The 19935-nt window shown below is 38.1% G+C and overlaps 1 protein-coding gene across 1 annotated transcript in view; it reads left to right on the top strand.

The window, feature by feature from the left end:
• Positions 1-1048: 1048 nt before the first annotated feature.
• Positions 1049-19935, top strand: part of ACBD5 (acyl-CoA binding domain containing 5) — a 41267-nt gene continuing 22380 nt past the window's right edge. The window contains 7 exon segments of the mRNA XM_035729246.1: positions 1049-1097; positions 2408-2582; positions 6453-6573; positions 8177-8249; positions 13898-14009; positions 14106-14138; positions 18224-18358. Coding sequence (XP_035585139.1) covers positions 2507-2582; positions 6453-6573; positions 8177-8249; positions 13898-14009; positions 14106-14138; positions 18224-18358 — 550 coding nt within the window. The 5' untranslated portion in view covers positions 1049-1097; positions 2408-2506.

Here is a 19935-nt window from a genome sequence, read left to right as displayed (position 1 = left end):
GCACTGTTCTGAAGGTACTGAAAGATATTAACTAACCAGTGTTCCATGAGATATATTTTAGGTAGAATGGAAGGCAGCTTAGGAACTGAGTCAATCCATCATATTCATCATTGTGTTTCAGTAGGAGTTACCACATATAAATCAGCACAGCTACATGAAAGAGCTACTTTTAAAATACCTTTATCTGAATAATTTCAATTTCCTTTCTCCTTATGCTATTCTCCTTGATTGGAAATCCACACTACCTGCAAATGGAAATTCCACAAAACCACTGACAGAAAATTCCCATTCATCCTTACCTAAATACCAACATACTATACATTTGCTTATTACATAAACTTATTGAAGAGTTGTCAAAATGAAGACTTAGAAATAAACACCCAAGCCCTTTTATAAGTATGCATGACTGAAAAGATTGAAACTGAAATGAAGATAATTAAAAAACAAAGAGAGGAAGCAGCAGATATTAAAACACATAAATTCTTCCTAGTCTGAGTAAATTACAAAAACTGTTAGTTTGTTAAAACTTGGGCGTCCTGGAAAAACTCCAAGATCTAAAGCAAGAGGATTTTTCTGGACTGCTTCTGGCTCTGCTACTTACTAACCTGTGGGACCTTGGGCGAATTAGTTATCGTGAACCTCCATTTCCTCATTCGTAAACACCGTATAGTGGTTTTGGAACGTGTGTCATTCTCTTGGCAAATACCTGGCATCCAGGAAAACGGTAGTCTTTAATTACCTAAACGGCGCCTGCCTTCAGATACTTGCCCCCAAAGTTAGTAAGCAAGCAGCAGCAAAAAATTAGACCCCAGCTCTCCGATTCACACCAGGTCTCATCAGGATACCTCTGAAGGTATCACAAAGGGTCTCTCTTGCTGGAAGCGGATGTGGCATTGTGAATTGGCCCCGCAGTGCTAGGCCGCGGGAAGGACGGAGAAACCGAACCGGAACAGGTGGGAAGAACGCGGGCCGCAGAGGGAGGTATCCGGAAGCGCCGCGGAGGGGGTGGGGGACTACATTTCCCACAAGTCCACGGGGCAGGGCCAGGGGCGGGCGTCGGGGACAATACCGGACGGGCCTTGCCCCGCAAGGCCAAGGTAAATGCCGGCAGTGCGGCTCAGAGGGAGGAGTAACTTACAGTCTGCGCTTAGATTTCTGCTAGTAACCCTCCTAACCCACCCGGAACTGACAAAGAGGCCCTGGCAATTCGGGGATTTCCGGGCCGCAGGACTCCATCCTTAAAACCCCTCTCAGTACCCCCAATATGGGCCTGGGGCCTCTTCCGGGTGCCTGAGGTTGCGGGGTGTTATACTACAAAGGTTAAGGCCCAGGGTACGCCCTTCAAGGGTTGGCAGTCCGTACTGCGTCCTCAATGCTCCCTCCCCCGAGCGCTGCGGCCTATTAAATCGGGCTGAAGCTGGGCTGTGCCCGGCTCCCCAGGGCAAGATGTTAGTGGTGGTGTTGGGGAAGGTCCCCTCGCTTCTCCCGGCCCAGTCTGGGAGCGGGCAACCTTCCCACACACCTTTGGTTACTCTCGGACTTTCTTGGCTCAAGGCGGCTAAAGCTGCCGAAGAATCGCGGCCCAAGCACTGCTCAACACTGATCCAGCATCTCAGATTCTTTCATCTACTCTTTAGGGTGCTGTAAAGATTGCCAGAACTCGAATGGCAGAACATAAGGTTGGCACCGAGCCTATCGGGATCCAAAGCCCTTTCTTACGTCCCATCACGTTCCTCAAACCTTAACCTAAGAGGGCAGGCGCCGTGGATCGCAGGGTCTTTTTTTTTTTTTTTTTTCGCCCAGCGGTACCTTTGGGCCCTGGTGCAGATCCAACCCCGCGTCCCCTGCGCGCTTCCCACTGTCCGGCTGCACCGGCACGGACGCGGCGTCCGGCCTGTTCAAAAACCGAGAACCCGATCCATCTCACTTCCCTGCCTGGCCTTCTCCTGTGGCCCTACCCGGGCGACCGACAGCAGCGCGCGTCGTCGCCTCGGACGCGGGGCGGGTGGGTGGAGTCGGCTGAGCGGCCGCAGCGGCGGCTGCAGCTAGTGGGTCCTTTAGTGGCTCTGGGGCGGGGCTGTGGGGAGGGCGCCGACTGACCGACGGACCCCGCCGGGATGGGGAGTGTGGCTGCTCCGCCAGGGTCCTGCGGGTGGGAGAGACGCTCCGCGACCACGGGTGTCCGGAGCCCCTCCGTGTTGTGCTAGAGATGCTCTTCCTCTCGGTGAGTTGTTTTTCTGTCTCGGCGGGCCGGCTCCTCGGCCTAGGTCACGCCCCGGGGAGGAGGAAGGAGCTGGGCCACCTCGATCTGTGTGGCCTGGATAGGGCCGAGCGACGGGGCAGTGACCAGCTGCGTGGGCCTCCTCCCTTTGGGCATGTTGATCCGCGGCTGCGCTCCCTGTTCCAGTTTCATGCAGGCGCCTGGGAAAGCTGGTGCTGCTGCTGCTGCCTGATTCCAGCCGACAGACCTTGGGCCCGGGAGTGGGGCCGGCGCTGGCGGCTGGAGATGGCCGACCCGAGATCCGTGCACGAAACCAGTTTTGAGGCGGCGGTGAAGGTGATCCAGAGTTTGCCGAAGAATGGTAAGTGCGCTGGGTCCCGGCTGCAGAAGCCTCCCCCCGAGGCCGGAGGCCCCGGTTTCTGAACCTCGCCTCCTTTAGTCTTTCTGCTTGTCGTCTTGCTGATTTAACCTCCTTCGTTTCTGCGTTTAAAAAGGAATGTAATTGGAGGGAAGGTAAAGAGTGTTAATTAATTACCTGCTGATCTTTCAAGATTTTGAGTAGTTTTTATTGCTGAAAACAGAAGTCTTACTTAATGACTGCGGATTAGGATATGTTTAAAAAAAAAAAAACTGGGTTGGGGATGCTTGGTGCCGCATGCTCATGAAGTGTACTATTTAAGCCTTTCAGAAACTTTCGATGTGAAGGGAGGGAAAGGAAAGAATAGCTATACTCACTTGTAAAATGATTTATTTTAATAAATACATATGATTGTGACTTTTTTGTGTGTGCTGTTCTCTTGTTCTAGTATTCTGTTTCTTATTCTTATATCGGGCCTTCCTTGCAGCTTAGGAGAAAAGTCAGTCCAGTTGTTCCTTTGTATTTAATGTGTCATTTCTCAGGCGACTTTCCAAAATTTTTCTCTTTATCCTTGGCTTTTAGCAATTTGACCGTGATGTGTCCAGGTGTGGTTTTCTTCAAATTTATCCTGTTTAGAGTTTACAGAGCTTTCTGAATTTGTAATTTTATGTGTTTGACCAAAGTTGGGAAGTTTAAAGCCGATATTCAAATATTTTTTTCTGTGGAGAGGCTCGGCAAGGGGAACTTTTATCTTTTACTTCCTATCCTTCTTCATTATATGAATTATTTTTCACAATAAACTTGTATTTTTAAAAAAGATTTTATTTATTTATTTGATAGAGAGAGAGGGAACACAAGCAGGAGGAGTGGGAGGGGGAGAAGCAGGGAGCCCCACGTGGGGCTTGATCCCAGGACCCTGGGCTCGTGACCTGAGTCGAAGGCAGATGCTTAACGACTGAGCCACCCAGGCGCCCCTAAAATTGTATTTTTTTAAATGATGCTTTTAAGCACTATTACTGTGCCAGAGCATAAAACTCACTGAATACTCACTGAATACACCGTTATCGCAGTATTTAATATGTTTTCTATTTAATCATGAATTGTCTTGGTAACGAATATTCAACACTGTTTAATAAAAATCCATTAATTGGAGATTCAAAAGGTTTTGAAAACAAATATACACAAAATAGTATTCTTTTCGTAATCTCAAACGTCGAACTAGGGGAGGAAATAGGAGGGGGTTGTTATTAAGAGAACAGGGGCCCCTGGGTGGCTTAGTTGCTTAAGGGTCCGCCTTTGGCTCTGGTCATGACCCCAGTCTCCTGGGATAGAGCCCTGCATCGGGGCTCTCATATAATATGTGTGTGACAGATTATACTTTATCTGGTGTCTTACACACAGAATATATACAATACCTTATCAGTTTTTGCTGTAATCTATTCTAATGTATATGTCACTCATAAAAAATAATAAATAAACTTAAAAAATAAACTTTTATATCTCATTTTGATTTACTGAAGATACTATGAAGTGAGGCTCTTGGTGTTTTAAATTTAGTTTGTTTTATTTAAGTAGGTAACCATTAAAAAAATAAATAGGTAACCATTAAAAAATATTTTTTCAAATAAAACTTTATTTCAAAGCTTAAAAATACATAACCATTTTAACTGTAATTTAGCCTTTTTTTTACCTTTTATATGATGAAGGACCATATTATTGAAATAATATATCTAATAGATATTCCTAAAGGAGCATCTATTATATATATAGATAATTGTTACTGTGATTTTGGAATTAATTATTCATTCTTGGCCAAACTTGAAACGCCAGCTCTCAGTTTATCTATGTTGTAATTTTCACAATGTTTATAAACTACTCGTTTTTTATTACTACATGTTATCTGTTTATTATGCAATCTATAAAGTTTTTAAAATATCTTTTTACAGTTTTAATTTTTATTTTTATAATAATTTTGGTGTAGAATTAATATACAGACACACTGAATGTAAAAAATTTTAAAACACAAGGAAGCAAGAAGGAAAATAAAAATAATCTCTATGCTTACTATCTCCAGAGATATCTTCTTTAACATTTTTATGTGTTTCCTTCTATTCTGCTTTTTATGTATATAAATACTTATTTTGCAAAAATGGATTATACTGGATATGCTATTTTTTAAAAAAGATTTTATTTATTTATTTGACAGAGAAAGACACAGCTGAGAGAGGGAACACAAGCAGGGGGAGTGGGAGAGGGAGAAGCAGGCCTCCTGCGGAGCAGGGAGCCTGATGTGGGGCTCCATCCCAGGACTCCGGGATCATGACCTGAGCCGAAGGCAAAGGCTTAACGACTGAGCCACCCAGGTGCCCCGGATATGCTATTTTTAAACTACTGTTTTTTTCTCACTTTATAGTAGATTGTGAAATTTTTCTTAAGCCATTGTTTATAATTTAATGCCATATAATTTTTAAGGGCTGTAGTTATAAACTATTCTGTTGTATATATGTATCATAATTATTTAGGCAATTATTTATTATAAAACATTTGCATTCCAATTTTCCCTGTTATTAAGTATTGCAACTTATACCACTCATGCATACAATTTGAAATTTTTTTTTAAAGATTTTATTTATTTGAGAGAGAGAGAGAGAGCATGAGCAGGGGCAAGGGGCAGAGGGAGAGGGAGAAGCAGACTGCCTGCTGAGCAAGGAGCCCGACATGGGACTTGATCCCAGGATCCTGGGACCATGACCCAAGCCGAAGGTTGATGCTTAGCTGGATGAGCCACCCAAGCACCCCACAATTTGAAATTTTTAACATAAAAAAGCTTATAGATACACTAGGGACATATATGAAGACTGATTTTCAATGAAATTGATGTGTCCAAAATTACAGAGGTAGGAAATGAGAAATGTCTTTTTTTTTTTTTAAGATTTTATTTATTTATTTGTCGGAGAGCACAATCGGGGAGTGGCAGGCAGAGGGAGAAGCAGACTCCCTGCTGAGGAGGGAGCCCCGTACGGGAGTCGATCCCAGGACCCCAGGATCATGACCTGAGCTGAAGGCAGATGCCTAACCTACTGAGCCACCCAGGTGTCCTGAGAAATCACTTTTATCTTGGTTTAATTCTTTTTCTACCACAGCACACACTGGTTGATTTTAGCCAAACTTCCTTATTCATCAAGAAATTGAAATTTGGCCAAGAAAATTGAGTTTCTTTCTTCTTTTTAAAAATATTTTATTTATTTATTTATTTGAGAGAGACAGAGATAGTGAGAGAGAGCAGGAATGGGAAGAAGGGAGAAGCCGACTCCCTGCTGAGCAGGGAGCCCGACTGGAGGCTTGATCCCAGGACTCTGGGATCACGACCTAAGCCGAAGGCAGATGCTCAACCAACTGAACGACCCAGGCACCCTGAGGAGTTGAATTTCTTAATATGGAGGTTCCATTAAGCAGAGTGTACATTTAACTTTTTCATTTACGCTAGTCAGTTTGGTTTGTCAACCTTTGAATAAAAAATACCTTATTATAGTTGCATAATGCAGTTATTCTCTATTTTCATGTATTGCTTTTTTTAAATGACATTTGCCAGTTATTTTAATAACACCTATGGCATGTTTGTTCATTTATTCTTTTATTTACTGGATTATGTTAGGCATTGTTATTTAAGTGTAAAAATCTGAGTTTTTTTAAATCAAAATAGTATAGAAACTACCAGAGCCATAACGTTTGTTTCTGTAAGACAAAAATAAAAGGTTATCTGAACTATTGATGAAATATTTAAAAATCACTATTGGTATAGCTCAGCTGATTTCTAGCCTTAGATTATCAATTGTATTCTCGAGTGATCTGTATTTAATATGTTTCCAATAGGTTCATTTCAGCCAACAAATGAAATGATGCTCAAATTCTATAGCTTGTATAAGCAGGCAACTGAAGGACCCTGTAAACTTTCAAGGCCTGGATTCTGGGATCCTATTGGAAGATACAAATGGTAATTTCACATAGAGAGCTATGAAAGGGATTTTATTTTAGTGACATAATTATCATATGACTTATGTGGTTATGTATTATTCTGAGCAGAAGTGTTCTAACGTACTAGATCCAATTTTTATCTTCCATGTGCTTTTAACACAATTTCATACAAATAGAAAAGTCTTGGGGAAGAGAAGAAGATAGAACCAAAAGGTATATCAAAGATAAAAAAAATATCATTTTCAGTTAGTCTTTCCTTTGATAGAGTTTTTTTCATTTATCGTAAGAAGAGCAACTCCCAAAATCAGTTAAACAAACAAACTCTTCTGCCTCTTGTACCTACCAAGAAAAATAATGACTTTACGTGCCAAGGGACACTGTTTGCCTTGAGCCTTTAGACGATAACTAGGCGTATGACTAAGGGACTGCTGTGCTAACTTTTTATCTAGGCTGTGTTCCTCCTGTCCCACTGTACTTGAATAGAAATTTGATTTTTAATATCCTTAAGAAAATCATAAAATAGCCGGAGATACCTCTGTAACATAGACTGTACGTTATGAACAGAGTATGCTAATTGGTGAAGCATGTCTTAAGAGCCACACATTTTGATGGCTTAATTTTTTTTTTTTAATTCCACTTATTTATTTGAGAGAGAGAGAGAGCACATGCAGGGTGAGGGGCAGAGAGAGAAGCAAGACTCCCTGCTGAGCAGGGAGCCCGATGCAGGGCTTGATCCTAGGTCTCCGGGATCATGACCTGAGCTGAAGGCAGATGCCCAACTGACTGAGCCACACAGGAGCCCAATGGCTAAATTTCTTTACACTGCATTGGAAGTCCTTAAACTCTTTTGAGGATTTCTTAGTACTGTACTTTCCTCTAAGTTATTTATGAATAGTCATAGATAATAGGTTAAATGTAATAGCAGTATGTTACCTAATCTGTTTTAGGAAAATTGATTTACTTTATGATTTTTCCTCAGAAATGACCATTGGTTGATTTAAACTGCTTCTGGAAAAAATATGTAAAAAGAAAGGTTTTCATTTTAGGCAAAAATTTCAAAGGACTCTTCTCATCATCTAAGGGTTTAAAAATGTCCTCTGCCTCACATTTTTGTTTTTTTAGACGTAGGAAACCACTTGTATTTTTTGAGTGTATAAGTTAGACTCTTGTTTAAATTAATGGACAGTTTTAAGCAAAACTTCTGTTCATTTAAAACATGGCTGTGATAGTTCATTTCATGTAGAGTTCTAAAATGTTCATTTATGTCACTGTTCTTTATAATATAAAATTTTTGAAGAGTTCCTAGCAAATATTTTTCAACAGTCTATAGAGTCTGCTCTATAGTATATATAATATAGTCTCTGTAATCTGTAGTCTGTAATCTATAGATGGGCTGTGTATTTACTAGTTTTAAATACTATTCAATTTGACAGTTTATTTACTCTGATACTTATTCTTTAAGATGGTACATTTAAAGTGATCCTTTGAGAGCATAATATCTTTGTGTAGGCTTTAAGTAAAGAGCCCGTTTTAAATTAATGACCCTATAGCATTGACTATAAATTGTATTCTGAGCCATTGGAAAATGTGTCTTTTTGTTATTTGGATATTCTCATTTCTAGGGATGCTTGGAGTTCATTGGGTGATATGACCAAAGAGGAAGCCATGATTGCATATGTTGAAGAAATAAAAAAGGTAGGGGAAATAATTCACAGCAGAAAATGAAAATATTCATGGGGCACCTGGGTGGCTCAGTTGGTTAAGCATCTGATTCTTGATCTCAGCTCAGATCTTGATCTCAGGATCATGAGTTAAAGAAAAAAGGAAGAAAATGAAAATATTCAGAGCAGCTCTAATTTAATTTGTTATCAAGCAAATTAGCTGCTTTGTTTTAAGGAACAAAGAGATTATAATATATTAGGATATAACATCTGAGTTATTGAATTTATTAGTGCTTTATCTGTCTCCTCAGTGTTCATCTTAAGGTCAGTGTTTTTTCCTTAAGATCACATTGTAATGATGTGATTTTTTTTTTTTCATCTTCCCGGTCTTTCTCCGCTGTCAACTTCTTCAGAAAGTTTGGAAATAGGAATCTTTTGAAGTACTGAAGTCCCTTTCTCAGGAATCTGGGAAGTACCTGGGCTGTCTTGAAACCATTTCTGCTTTGGAACTTTTTACTTAGGAGAAATAGTTAACAACCCTGCCCCTCAGTGTTCTCATCAAGTTTGACCCACAAATTGAGATATTCCTATCACAGGACTTCTTAGTAACAAGCCTTTTTCTGTGAATGCAGAGGGGCGCCTGGGTGGCTCAGTTGGGTAAGCGACTGCCTTCGGCTCAGGTCATGATCCTGGAGTCCCGGAATCGAGTCCCACATCAGGCTCCCTGCTCAGCAGGGAGTCTGCTTCTCCCTCTGACCCTCTTCCCTCTTGTGCTCTCTATCTCTCATTCTCTCTCTGTCAAATAAATAAAAAAAATCTTTAAAAAAAAGATTAAAAAAAAGTTTTCTGTGAATGCAGAGATCCTTCAGAAGCAGAATAAGATAAGGATTCTTTTAATGTCTCATAATTAATAAGGAGAGCATTCCTTACTAACTAGCTCTTTGAAGTCTGTTCAAGGGATTGTTTTGAGGAGCAAATTTATGAAGAAATCTTGGATTTTAAAGATACTCTTAGTGTCTTTTTATAAAGCACCATTTCTATTTTGGAGCTGGATGAGAAATTGTGAAATTTAGGTCTGTTTGATAATCTTAAATAAATTATCTGTGAACATAAAGAAAATCTGTAGAAAGGAATACTTCTTTTGCCAGATTGTTTGGCAGTGTTAATTTCTAGAAGTCATTTTTGTTTGGTTGATTGAGATTCATTTGTTTTGTTTTATTTTGTTTTCTTCTATACTGCTCAAAGTTGTGCCCTTTGTTAAATTTTCGCAGTTTTTATTTAGTGGACCTGGTTTCTCTATAACAAGGCAGAGTTTAGTCCTTTTGGCTGTTAACTATATCAGTAGCAAAATAACAAAGGCGCCTTTCAAAAGCAGAGAGAAAAGAATCTACAGTCTTTTCGGTTTGGTAACTATTCCTTTTCTTTCTTTAAATATCATTCTTGGGGCACCTGGATGGCTCAGTCCATTAAATATCATTCTAATTTTTAGGACACACTTCTATCATGTAAAGTTGAATTGACACATTAGGTAAAATTTACCCATTTTCCCTATATGGTTTGATTAATTCATGATGTACCACAGTTTAAAGTGGGAGGGAGATGGAGTTAAACTGTAACTGCTGCCTTTTAGTTGTCTTAAGATACTTCAACTGTGCCTATAGATTTCTGTAACTGCTTCTCTAATTGAAAGGATACACCAGCTATTTCCATTCAGACTTTTAAAATTTCATTTTTCATATGGAGAATATAATAAAATTTATAGTAAACTTTTGGAGATAAATCTAAGAATGTTAGGATACCCATCGATTGAAAATTTGATTAGTTTTTGAAAGTATTTTCAGAGATTTGCTTTTGTGGACATCAGCAGATAAAATTGTATGCTTTTAAATAATGATGTTTCAGGGGGTCAGAGGCACCTGGCTGGCTCAGTTGGTAGGGTCTGCAACTCCTGATCTCAGGGTTGTGAGTTTGAGCCCCATGCTGGGTATTAAGATTACTTAAAAAAATATATATGTATTAAATAATGGTGTGGGGGGGCGCCTGGGTGGCTCAGTTAGTTAAGCAACTGCCTTCGGCTCAGGCCATGATCCTGGAGTCCCGGGATCGAGTCCCACATTGGGCTCCCTGCTCAGCAGGGAGTCTGCTTCTCCCTCTGACCCTCTTCCCTCTTGTGCTCTCTATCTCTCATTCTCTCTCTCTCAAATAAATAAATAAAATCTTTAAAAAAAAAATTAATAAATAAATAATGGTGTGGGGTAGTACATTGTCCCAAAGATTTGATCACTGAATTTGGGGCTTTTTTTATTTTTTTAAAGATTTTATTTATTTATTTATTTATTTATTTGCGAGAGATTGGGAGAGGCAGAGGGAGAGGGAGAAGCAGGCTGAGCAGGGAGCCTGATGCTGCGCTAGATCCCAGGAGCCAAAGGCAGACACTTAACCGGTTGAGCCACCTGGGTGCCCCGGGACTTTTTCTAATTGCAATAATTTACTAATTGAACCAGTTTTTTTTATTATTATTATTTTTTATATTTATTTGACAGAGATAGAGAGAGGGAGAGCACAAGCAGGTGGAGTGGCAGGCAGAGGGAGAGGGAGAAGCAGGCTCCCCGCTGAGGAAGGAGCCTGACGTGGGGCTCGATCCCAGGACCCTGGGATTGTGACCTGAGCCGAAGGCAGCCGCTCAACCGACTGAGCCACCCAGGCGCCCCTTGAACCAGTTTTTAAATTATATTTGTAAATATAGTCCACTGTGCTATTGCTCTTTAGAATTACTCTTTTAGTATACATTTCATTCTATGTTTTTGCCTTCAAATGTTTAAGGAACTTATCAATTTCATTTATATCTTTTAATAGGTAATGTTTTGTGGAAAATTGCGTTTTGTAATTTATAAACTGTCCAGTGAAGTATCACTGAAAAAGTTGCTGGAATCAAAAATTCTTTTAAAATAATTTAATGGGATTTTAGCTTTGAGAGAACAGAATAATGTGGTTTGTGGGAAATAATCCATAGTTCTTTAAATAAAGTTAATTTTGATTCATAATCAAAAGGAAATATAAAATTTTATTTTCTGTACAAATTTTACAAGCTTTCTTTTTTTGTTTTTGTTTTAAAGATTTTTATTTTTAAGAACCTCTACACCCAGGGGCACCTGGGTGGCTCAGTCGTTAAGCGTCTGCCTTTGGCCCAGGTCATGATCCCAGGGTTCTGGGATCGAGCCCCGCATCGGGCCCCCTGCTCCACAGGAAGCCTGCTTATCCCTCTCTCACTCCCCCTGCTTGTGTTCCCTCTCTTGCTGTGTCTCTCTCTGTCAAATAAAGAAATAAAATCATTAAAAAAAAAAAGAACCTCTACACCCAGTGTGGGGCTCGAAATTATAACCCCACAATCAAGAGTCGCATGTTCTACTGACTGAGCCAGCCAGCCGCCCCCCAATTTTATAGGCTTTCTTAATGAGGATTTCTGGAGAATTCAGCCAGAACTTGAATAATATGCAGTATGTCTGTTGGATTTAAAGAGAGATCGGTATACTCAACTCTGGCTGCACATTGAAATCACTAGGGTGATCTTGTTTAAAAAAAAAAAAATGCCCCAGCATAACCCCAGACTAATTATTTCAGGATTTTAAGAGGATGGGATAATCACTATACTAAAGGGAAGATTAGAACAGATTCTCATAAAGGATGGAACCTGAAAGTTACCATGGCTGAAGGTCTGGTCTGTAGCTCCACAAGTGCAGAACATTGGCTTTCTCTTTTTAAGGCTTGAGTGATAATAACCATCTTTTGGAGATTTAGAGAAAAACCAGAATGCTAATTTCTTTTTTTTTTTCTTCCCCAGAACGCTAATTCCTTAAGTTACAGTGGGTGTTATACTCTTCTACTGCACAACAGGCTCAGGATTGAGATATAAGACACTCCTCAAAATGTCAGAGGCACTTGAGATACTGTAACATTGTCTACTGAACAGAGTGTAGAACACTTGAGATTTGGATGACATTAAAAGATGTGTTCATCTGACCAAAAAAAACAAAAAACAAAACAACTGCAGAATTTCATCTTTGTTTGCTTTACAATACAGTGTATCTATACCTTTGATAGGATATTTTCATCATACAGAATTGATGTGCTAGAGAAGGAAAGGAAATGTGCTAGAGAAACCTAGAAAAATTATTGTGCTTTGGATGCTGTTTTTAGAGTCTGTGCAGCTCACCAAATAGTCTTCATTTGGATAGGTTACAATCCAATTGACTTGATTTAGTTCACCTATACTGTAAATGAAATCTTCTCTGGGGTTAAGGAGTAGTTACCTAGACTGAGATTTGGCTGGCATAGTTCATTCTGTATAATCTGTCAACACACCCCCGTCTTGTTTATTAAATTCCTTGTATGTGCTAGATGCTGGGAATACAGGAGTGATGAAAAACAGATGAAGGCCTTGTTCCACTGAGGTTACATTGTATTGCGAAAGATAGGCAGTAAGCAAACAATAAAGCAGGGAGAGTGACGGAGGAGTCTAAGGTGGTTCTTAATTTTAAATATACTAGTGGCCGCTTTAAAACTGTGTGTAAGCTGAAAAATATGCAAAAATGATAGAGGATTTTGGTTGCTTTAAGTAATAAATGTGTTCATCTTAGTAATAAAAGTAATATATGTAAATGAAAAAAATCCAAACATCAAAAAAGTATAAGATGAAAAGTGAGTCTTCCCTATTCCTCCATTTTAATTGTTTAAGTGATAATTACTTTTAATTCTATTTTGTAGATTGATTCAGAAAACACATATATGTATCTATATCTTCTTCTTTAAAAAGAGAAAAAAACTAATGATGGTATCATCCTACTACTGTTCACTAACTACCTTTTACCTGTAAAAAAAATTCAGATGTTTTCCCATCAGCATGCACGAAGCTAACCTTATTCTTTTTTTTTAATTATTTCTTTTAAAGGTTTTATTTATTTATTCATGAGAGACAGAATGAGAGAGAGGCAGAGGGAGAAGCAGGCTCCCCACGGAGCAGGGAGCCCGATGTGGAATTTGATCCCAGCACCCTGGGATCACGACCTGAGCTGAAGGCAAATGTTTAACTGACTGAGCCACCCAGGCGCCCTAACCTTATTCTTTTTAAATATCTACAAAATATGTCCTATATGGAAATATTTTCTTTTATCAGTTACCAGTTGATGACTATTTATTTGAATGCCTTTTCAGTTAGTTTACCTTGCTCTTTAAATTTGGTGATTCTAAATTGGCCCATAGGTGTGAAGGTGACTGAAAGTGTTGACCACTTCCTACTTTCCTTTTGTGCCCTTTTAGAAACACTACCTTAAAGAACAGACAAAATAATTTTACTCTAACCCCAGAATTTTCTGTTGTATTTAACATTAGTGCCCTTAGTTTTTAATGCACAATTTATAGGTTATTGTGTAAAATTTTAAAAGAAGCCTATGTAAAACAGTCTTCAAAATGAAGACACTTTTAAATCCTTAATATGCTTGAAACTTTTCTAGGAGAGTATACACTTTAAGTATGTAATTAATATAGATACTTTGGGGAATCGATAAATGAACACCAGATCTCAGAAATATTACTAAATAAATTGTAAATATTATATTATTTGGTACTAGTGTATATGAGATTAGTAGTTTGTGATTTCACAAGATTTGTTTCTTTTAATTACAGATTCTTGAAACTATGCCTATGACTGAGAAAGTTGAAGAGTTGCTACATGTCATAGGTCCATTTTATGAAATTGTAGAAGACAAAAAGAGTGGTAGAACTGATTTAACCTCAGGTTGGACTGTCTTACCTTGTTTTTAATCCAGCAACTGATATATTATGCATGCATTAATATTTATATGTCTAATTTTTTTTTACTTTCACATGCTAGTCCGACTGGAGAAAATCTCTAAATACTTAGAAGGTAGGAATAATGACATCCATGTAAACATTTTGTTTAAAATTTACATGCCAAAAGATTTTTCACAAATTTATATAACTTAAAAGCTTGTCACTCAAGAGTTTTCATTCCAAGCAAATATATTGCATAAAGTTAAAAAATATTATAAATGCTTAAGTTTTAACCCTTCAATTATTAAAACATGACGGGTGGCTCACTAAGTATATACAGAATTGTAACAGAATTCATGATTTTATTTTGATAGATCATACTTTCTGATTCGCTTTCTGGATTACATTAACAGTGCCATGGCTAAAATGGTTTTCTAGCTAATTTTAACATGGATATGTTATAGTATGGTTTAACTACATAGTGTGGTAACCTAAAACAAGACATCAGTGAATTCACTTAGCTTGGACTTTGTTTTTAGATTCTAATTTCGTGTTCTCAGGAAAGAATTGAAAGACTTATCTTTTACATACTAGCAGGAGTTGAATAATAGGCAAATTTGCTGGCATTTTTGCTGTTTAAATTTTTTTTTTTTTAGAAAGCAGAGTGAAATGAGCCTGTTAGAATTATTTCAAATGAAAATTATATATGTTTTATTTTCCTGGCTTCCCTATTTACAAGGTATCTTTTACGAATTCCTATCTGTCATAAGATCTACAGTTTGTGTCTGCAATAGTAACTGATATGCTCACTGAGCATAACGCTCATATAACCACATCCTCCATAGCTGATTTGCCTAAAGGAATCAAATTTTGAATAATCTTCCATGTAATTCATGCTAGTCAATGCAGAAAAAATATTAAGTATTTCCTCTGTGTGAAGCATGTTTCTAGGATTCAGAGGAGAATAAATGTGGACCTGTTTTTAGTTGTATTTAAGCTGGCCCGGAGGCAAATGTTGAACAACTAATTATAAAGACAAGGAAAAATGAATAATGATAATAAAGGCTCAGGTCCATAATCCCTAAGCTATAATTTAAAAAATTCAAAAAGCTTAATAAACCAGATTTTTTTTTTGTAACTCATTTGAGAGCAAAACATTTACTTTAGGCAACCAAAATCCTATATCAGTTTTGCATATTTTTCAGCTTATACACAGTTTTAATGTGGCCACTTGTATCTTTAAAATTAAGAGCTGAACATGGACTAATTGAGCAGCAGACCCTGAGCTGAAATGAGATGAGGCTATTTTAAATCTTTATTCTGTGTGACTATTCATATGTGTTGCTGTCAAAACTTTATTTATTATTGTTTTTTAGTGGGAGCTGCCTTAGACTCTGTTGAAGGTGTTACATAATATATAGGACCTATAGTATATGACCTTTGCAAAATTAGAAAACTGGATTTTAAATCATATCTGGATCCAAGTGTTATAAGGGATGTGGACCTATACCATAATTTATTTAATCTGTAATATTCTAAGGGAATGTTAAGTTTTTTATTTTAATTTCAGTCTAGTTAACATAGAGTGTTATATTTGTTTCCTCTTCTAATCTTCAGAAAATGCTGCCGAAAGTAACCCTGTACAAATGTCATTTAATATATGGGTTAGGTATATCTGTAAGAAATAATATTAGAAATCTAATAGCCAAGGTCAAAGTATATGGGTGTTTCATAGTTTGCAATCTTGACCTTTTTTTTTTTTTTAACAAAGAGTGGTATTAAAAGTAGCCACTTAGGCTCGTAGAACAGATGTATCTATTTCATACGGGCTTTTTCATAATATACGTACATAGTTTTGAAATCAGGAAGTATGAACTGTCCAACTTTATCCTTTTTCAGGATTGTTTTGACCATCCTGGATTCTTTGCATTTCCATTTGAATTATAGAATCAGCTTGTCAATTTTTTGCAGAAAGGGTCACCTGGGATTCTCATAGGGATTGCAACGGATTGTAGGTCATTTTGAGGAGTATTGTCATCACAACAGTATTGTCTTCCAAACCATTTATTTAGTTTTTTAATTTCTTTTGGCAGTGTTTTGTCCATTTGCAGTATAAAATTCTTACACCTTCTTTTATCAAGTGTACTGCTGAGCATTTTATTTTTTCTGCTGCTATTATAGATTATTTTCTAATTTCATTTTTGGACTGTTCACTGTTAGATTGTAGAAATACAATCTGGTTTTTTTGTTTGTTTGTTTCTTTTTTGTTTTGTTTATTGATCTTGTATCCTGCAGTCTCACTGAACCCTTTGTTAGTTCTAGTAGGTTTTTTTTGTAGATTCCTTAGGATTTCATGTATACAAGAGCATGACATTTGCAAACATAGGCCATTTTACTTTTTCCTTTTCAATCTGGGTGCCTTTTATTTATTTTTCTTATCTAATTGCCATGGCAAGAACTTCCAGTACCATATTAAATAGAGATGGCAAAAGCAGACCTCTGTTTTCTTCCTTATTTTAGGAGCAAAAAACATTCAGTCATTTAACATTAATTATGAGGCTCGTTGTGAATTTTTGTAGATGCCCTTTATCAGATTGAGGAAATTCTCTTGTATTTTTAATTTCTTCAGCGTTATTATCATGAAAGTATTTGATTTTTGTCAAATGCTTTATCTGCATCTATTGTGATAATCATGTGGCTTTTGTCCTTTATTCTGTTAGTATGGTGTACTACATTAACTGATTTTTGGACGTTGAGTAGGGCTTGCTAGTAATTCTCTGTGCTTTCTACACCTCTCATCACAGAACTGCTGTAATGCTGCTTTTGCTGCTCTCAAGTAGTTTTGCTACAACCATCCGTTTGATGGGGGCTTAAAGGGTTCCCTGTTGCTTAGTTTTGTTGGAGATGTCCATGCCTGGTGGGCGTTTTTGTTTCTTTGGTTTTTTTGGTTAGTTTTTTTTCTTGTTTTCAAGGTTTTGTTTTTTTGTTTCTTTCGTTTTTTTTTTTTTTCTTAGTCTTGCTTTTTCTGGTTGTCAGGGAGAGAACAAGGAGATTCATAAACTATGATGCTGCATGGTTCTCTAAAAGAGAGTAGAACACAATGGCAATGGTAGAGTTGAGTTCTTACTCTTTTGTTCCTGTTTAAGATGTATGGAGATTTTGAAATTTAATATGTTGTTTGGGATGCAGGGAAGCATCCAAAATGCATTTGAGCAAGTGAAAATGAGCCCAAAAGTTTATGGAGGGAGACCACTGTTTTTGGCCAGTAACCATGTAAGAGGCCTTTATTATCTTAAAGAGCGATGGAAATGTAATTCCCTATAGGGGCACCTGGGTGGCTCAGTCATTAAGCGTCTGCCTTCGGCTTGGGTCATGATTCCAGGGTCCTGGGATCGAGCCCCGCATCGGGCTCCCTGCTCTATGTGGAGCCTGCTTCTCCCTCTCCCACTTCCCTTGCTTGTGTTCCTTCCCGCGCTGTCTCTCTCTGTCAAATAAATAAATAAAATCTTTAAAAAAAAAAAAAAAGAAATGTAATTCCCTATATCTCAAAATGAGGTCCAGTCACCAACAGCATTGGCATCACAGGGGAGCTTTACAGAAATGCAGAATCTTATATCACTCCAGACTTACAGATTCAGAATCTGCATTTTAACTGGATCTCAGGTGATTCCTGTGCATGTTAATGTTTGAGAAGTTCTGATGTATTTACCCTCAAAATTTGACTGGCCAGTATGACAATGTATGTGCCTTTTTAAGTGATTGATCACATTAACTGATGCTTTAAAAAAACGATAAATATAAAATCTTAAAGGCAATAAAAGGATGAAAGAATTTTAAAATGTAGTTCCATTATAATATTGATGAGATTGTTATATTTGTTTTCAGTATGCTAGCATATAGGAACTGTCTCTTCATTTACTGTGTATAAAGAAGATCATTCATCTCTAACTTTACTATTTTGATTGATAATTAACTTAAAAATAACATTCTCTGTCTTGTTTAGAAAGGATTTAAGATAGCTTTGTCATTTTTGTTGTAAACTGATACTTGAAGTTTATTTATGTAATATATGTATACTTATAGTCAAAGAAAAGAATAAGAAAAATTTTAAGTTTTATCCAAATTATTTTATTATTTGTAAATGACAGTATAATTTGTAAATTACAGCCTTATTGTATGTTATAGCACTAGTGATTAAGTGATCATTTCATATTTTAGATCTTGGTAATGTTCTAACTTCTACTCCAAATGCCAAAACTGTTAATGGTAAAGCTGAAAGCAGTGATAGTGGAGCTGAGTCTGAGGAAGAAGAGGCCCAAGAAGAAGTGAAAGGAGCAGAACAAAGTGATAATGGTAATCTTTGGATGATGAGCTAATAATTTAACATTAAAGTAAATAAAGTATGGGGGCACCTGGGTGGCTCAGTCGGTGGAGCGTCTGCCTTCAGCTCAGGTCATGATCCTGAGGTCCTGGGATCGAGCCCTGCATAGGGCTCCCTGCTCTGCGGGAAGCCTGCTTCTCCCTCTCCCTCTGCCATCCCCCCCCCACCCCCACCCCCCGCCGCTTGTGCTCTCTGGCTCTCTCTCTCTCTTTGTCAAATAAATAAATAAAATCCTTAAAAGGAATAAAATAAAGTAAAATATGGAGCGTTTTGGGCTGATTTGGTGTTGTATGAGAATGGTGTGTATGGTGGGATGTGGGCTAATGACCTTATAACCAAGTTTTTTGTGGGCCAAAAGTACGGGAACAGTCAACTTTGTGCATAGATAGAATAGATGGAATTGAACACTAACAAGAATAGACCACTTTTCTAAATGTAACGCCTGAAACGCTGCATTACAAATGTATTCATTTTATGGAGCGCCTGGCTGACTCAGTCAGTAGAGCATGCGACTGTTGACCTCAGAGTCATGAGTTCAAGCCCCATGTTGAGCATAGAATTTACTTAAACAAAAGAAGAGATGTATTCATTTTAAGTATTGTTCCACATATGACTGTGCATATGTTACCAAGGAGAGGAGACAGGTTAAACTCTCAGACTTTATCAAGAATAGAATGGAATCTAGAGAATTGGATTGATGAAGAGGGGACATTGGAGTCATGAGGTACTGCACAGGGGGGCAGCTTGTTAGTAAGAATACCAGTGATTCTGGGGAAGACTATTTGAGAAAGGGGAGGCAGGAAGACACTAAAACAAATGGCACAACTTAGTTTTGCTTTTACTCTCTAGAAAGATATGACAAATAATACCTTCTTTGAAGGATATTTTTATTGACTATGTGGACCCCTTTGTACTGCTGGGTCTTGTAAGGCAATTTGCCTATGCTTGAGAGAATGTAAAGACCTTAAGAGGTTATCTTTTATTTATTTTTTATTTTTATTTTTTTAATGATTTTATTTGTTTATTTGACAGAGAGAGAGACCGTGAGAGAGGGAACCACAAGCAGGGGGAGTGGGAGAGGGAGAAGCAGGCTTCCCGCCGAGCAGGGAGCCCGATGCAAGGCTCGATCCCAGGACCCTGGGATCATGACCGGAGCTGAAGGCAGCCGCTTAAACAACTGAGCCACCCAGGTGCCCCGCGAGGTTATCTTTTAAAAGGGGTTCTAGGGAAGCCTGGCTGGCTCAGTTGGTAGAGCATGTGACTCTTGATCTTGGGGTTGTGAGTTCGAGCCCCATGTTGGGTGTGGAGCATACTTAATAAAATAAAATAAAATAAAGTAAAATAGCTTCTAGAAGATTTTCAGGGAAATGAAGCAGTTTTGAGTGTGCTCTCAGCATATAATAAACCCCTTTTCAAGGAGTACTCCATCTCTCTGTTCCAAGTAGGAAACTGATCAAAGGGATTATGGTAGGTTGGAGAAATGATTACTTGATATTAGAACATATATACAGAAATTGACCTGCTGTGAACTTTTGTGAATCTCCCTACT

Source organism: Zalophus californianus, chromosome 9 (assembly GCF_009762305.2).
Source record: "Zalophus californianus isolate mZalCal1 chromosome 9, mZalCal1.pri.v2, whole genome shotgun sequence".
Classification (NCBI taxonomy): Eukaryota; Metazoa; Chordata; class Mammalia; order Carnivora; family Otariidae; genus Zalophus; species Zalophus californianus.
The sequence above is the reverse complement of the archived record's forward strand: the minus strand, read 5'-3'. Positions and strand labels throughout refer to the sequence as shown.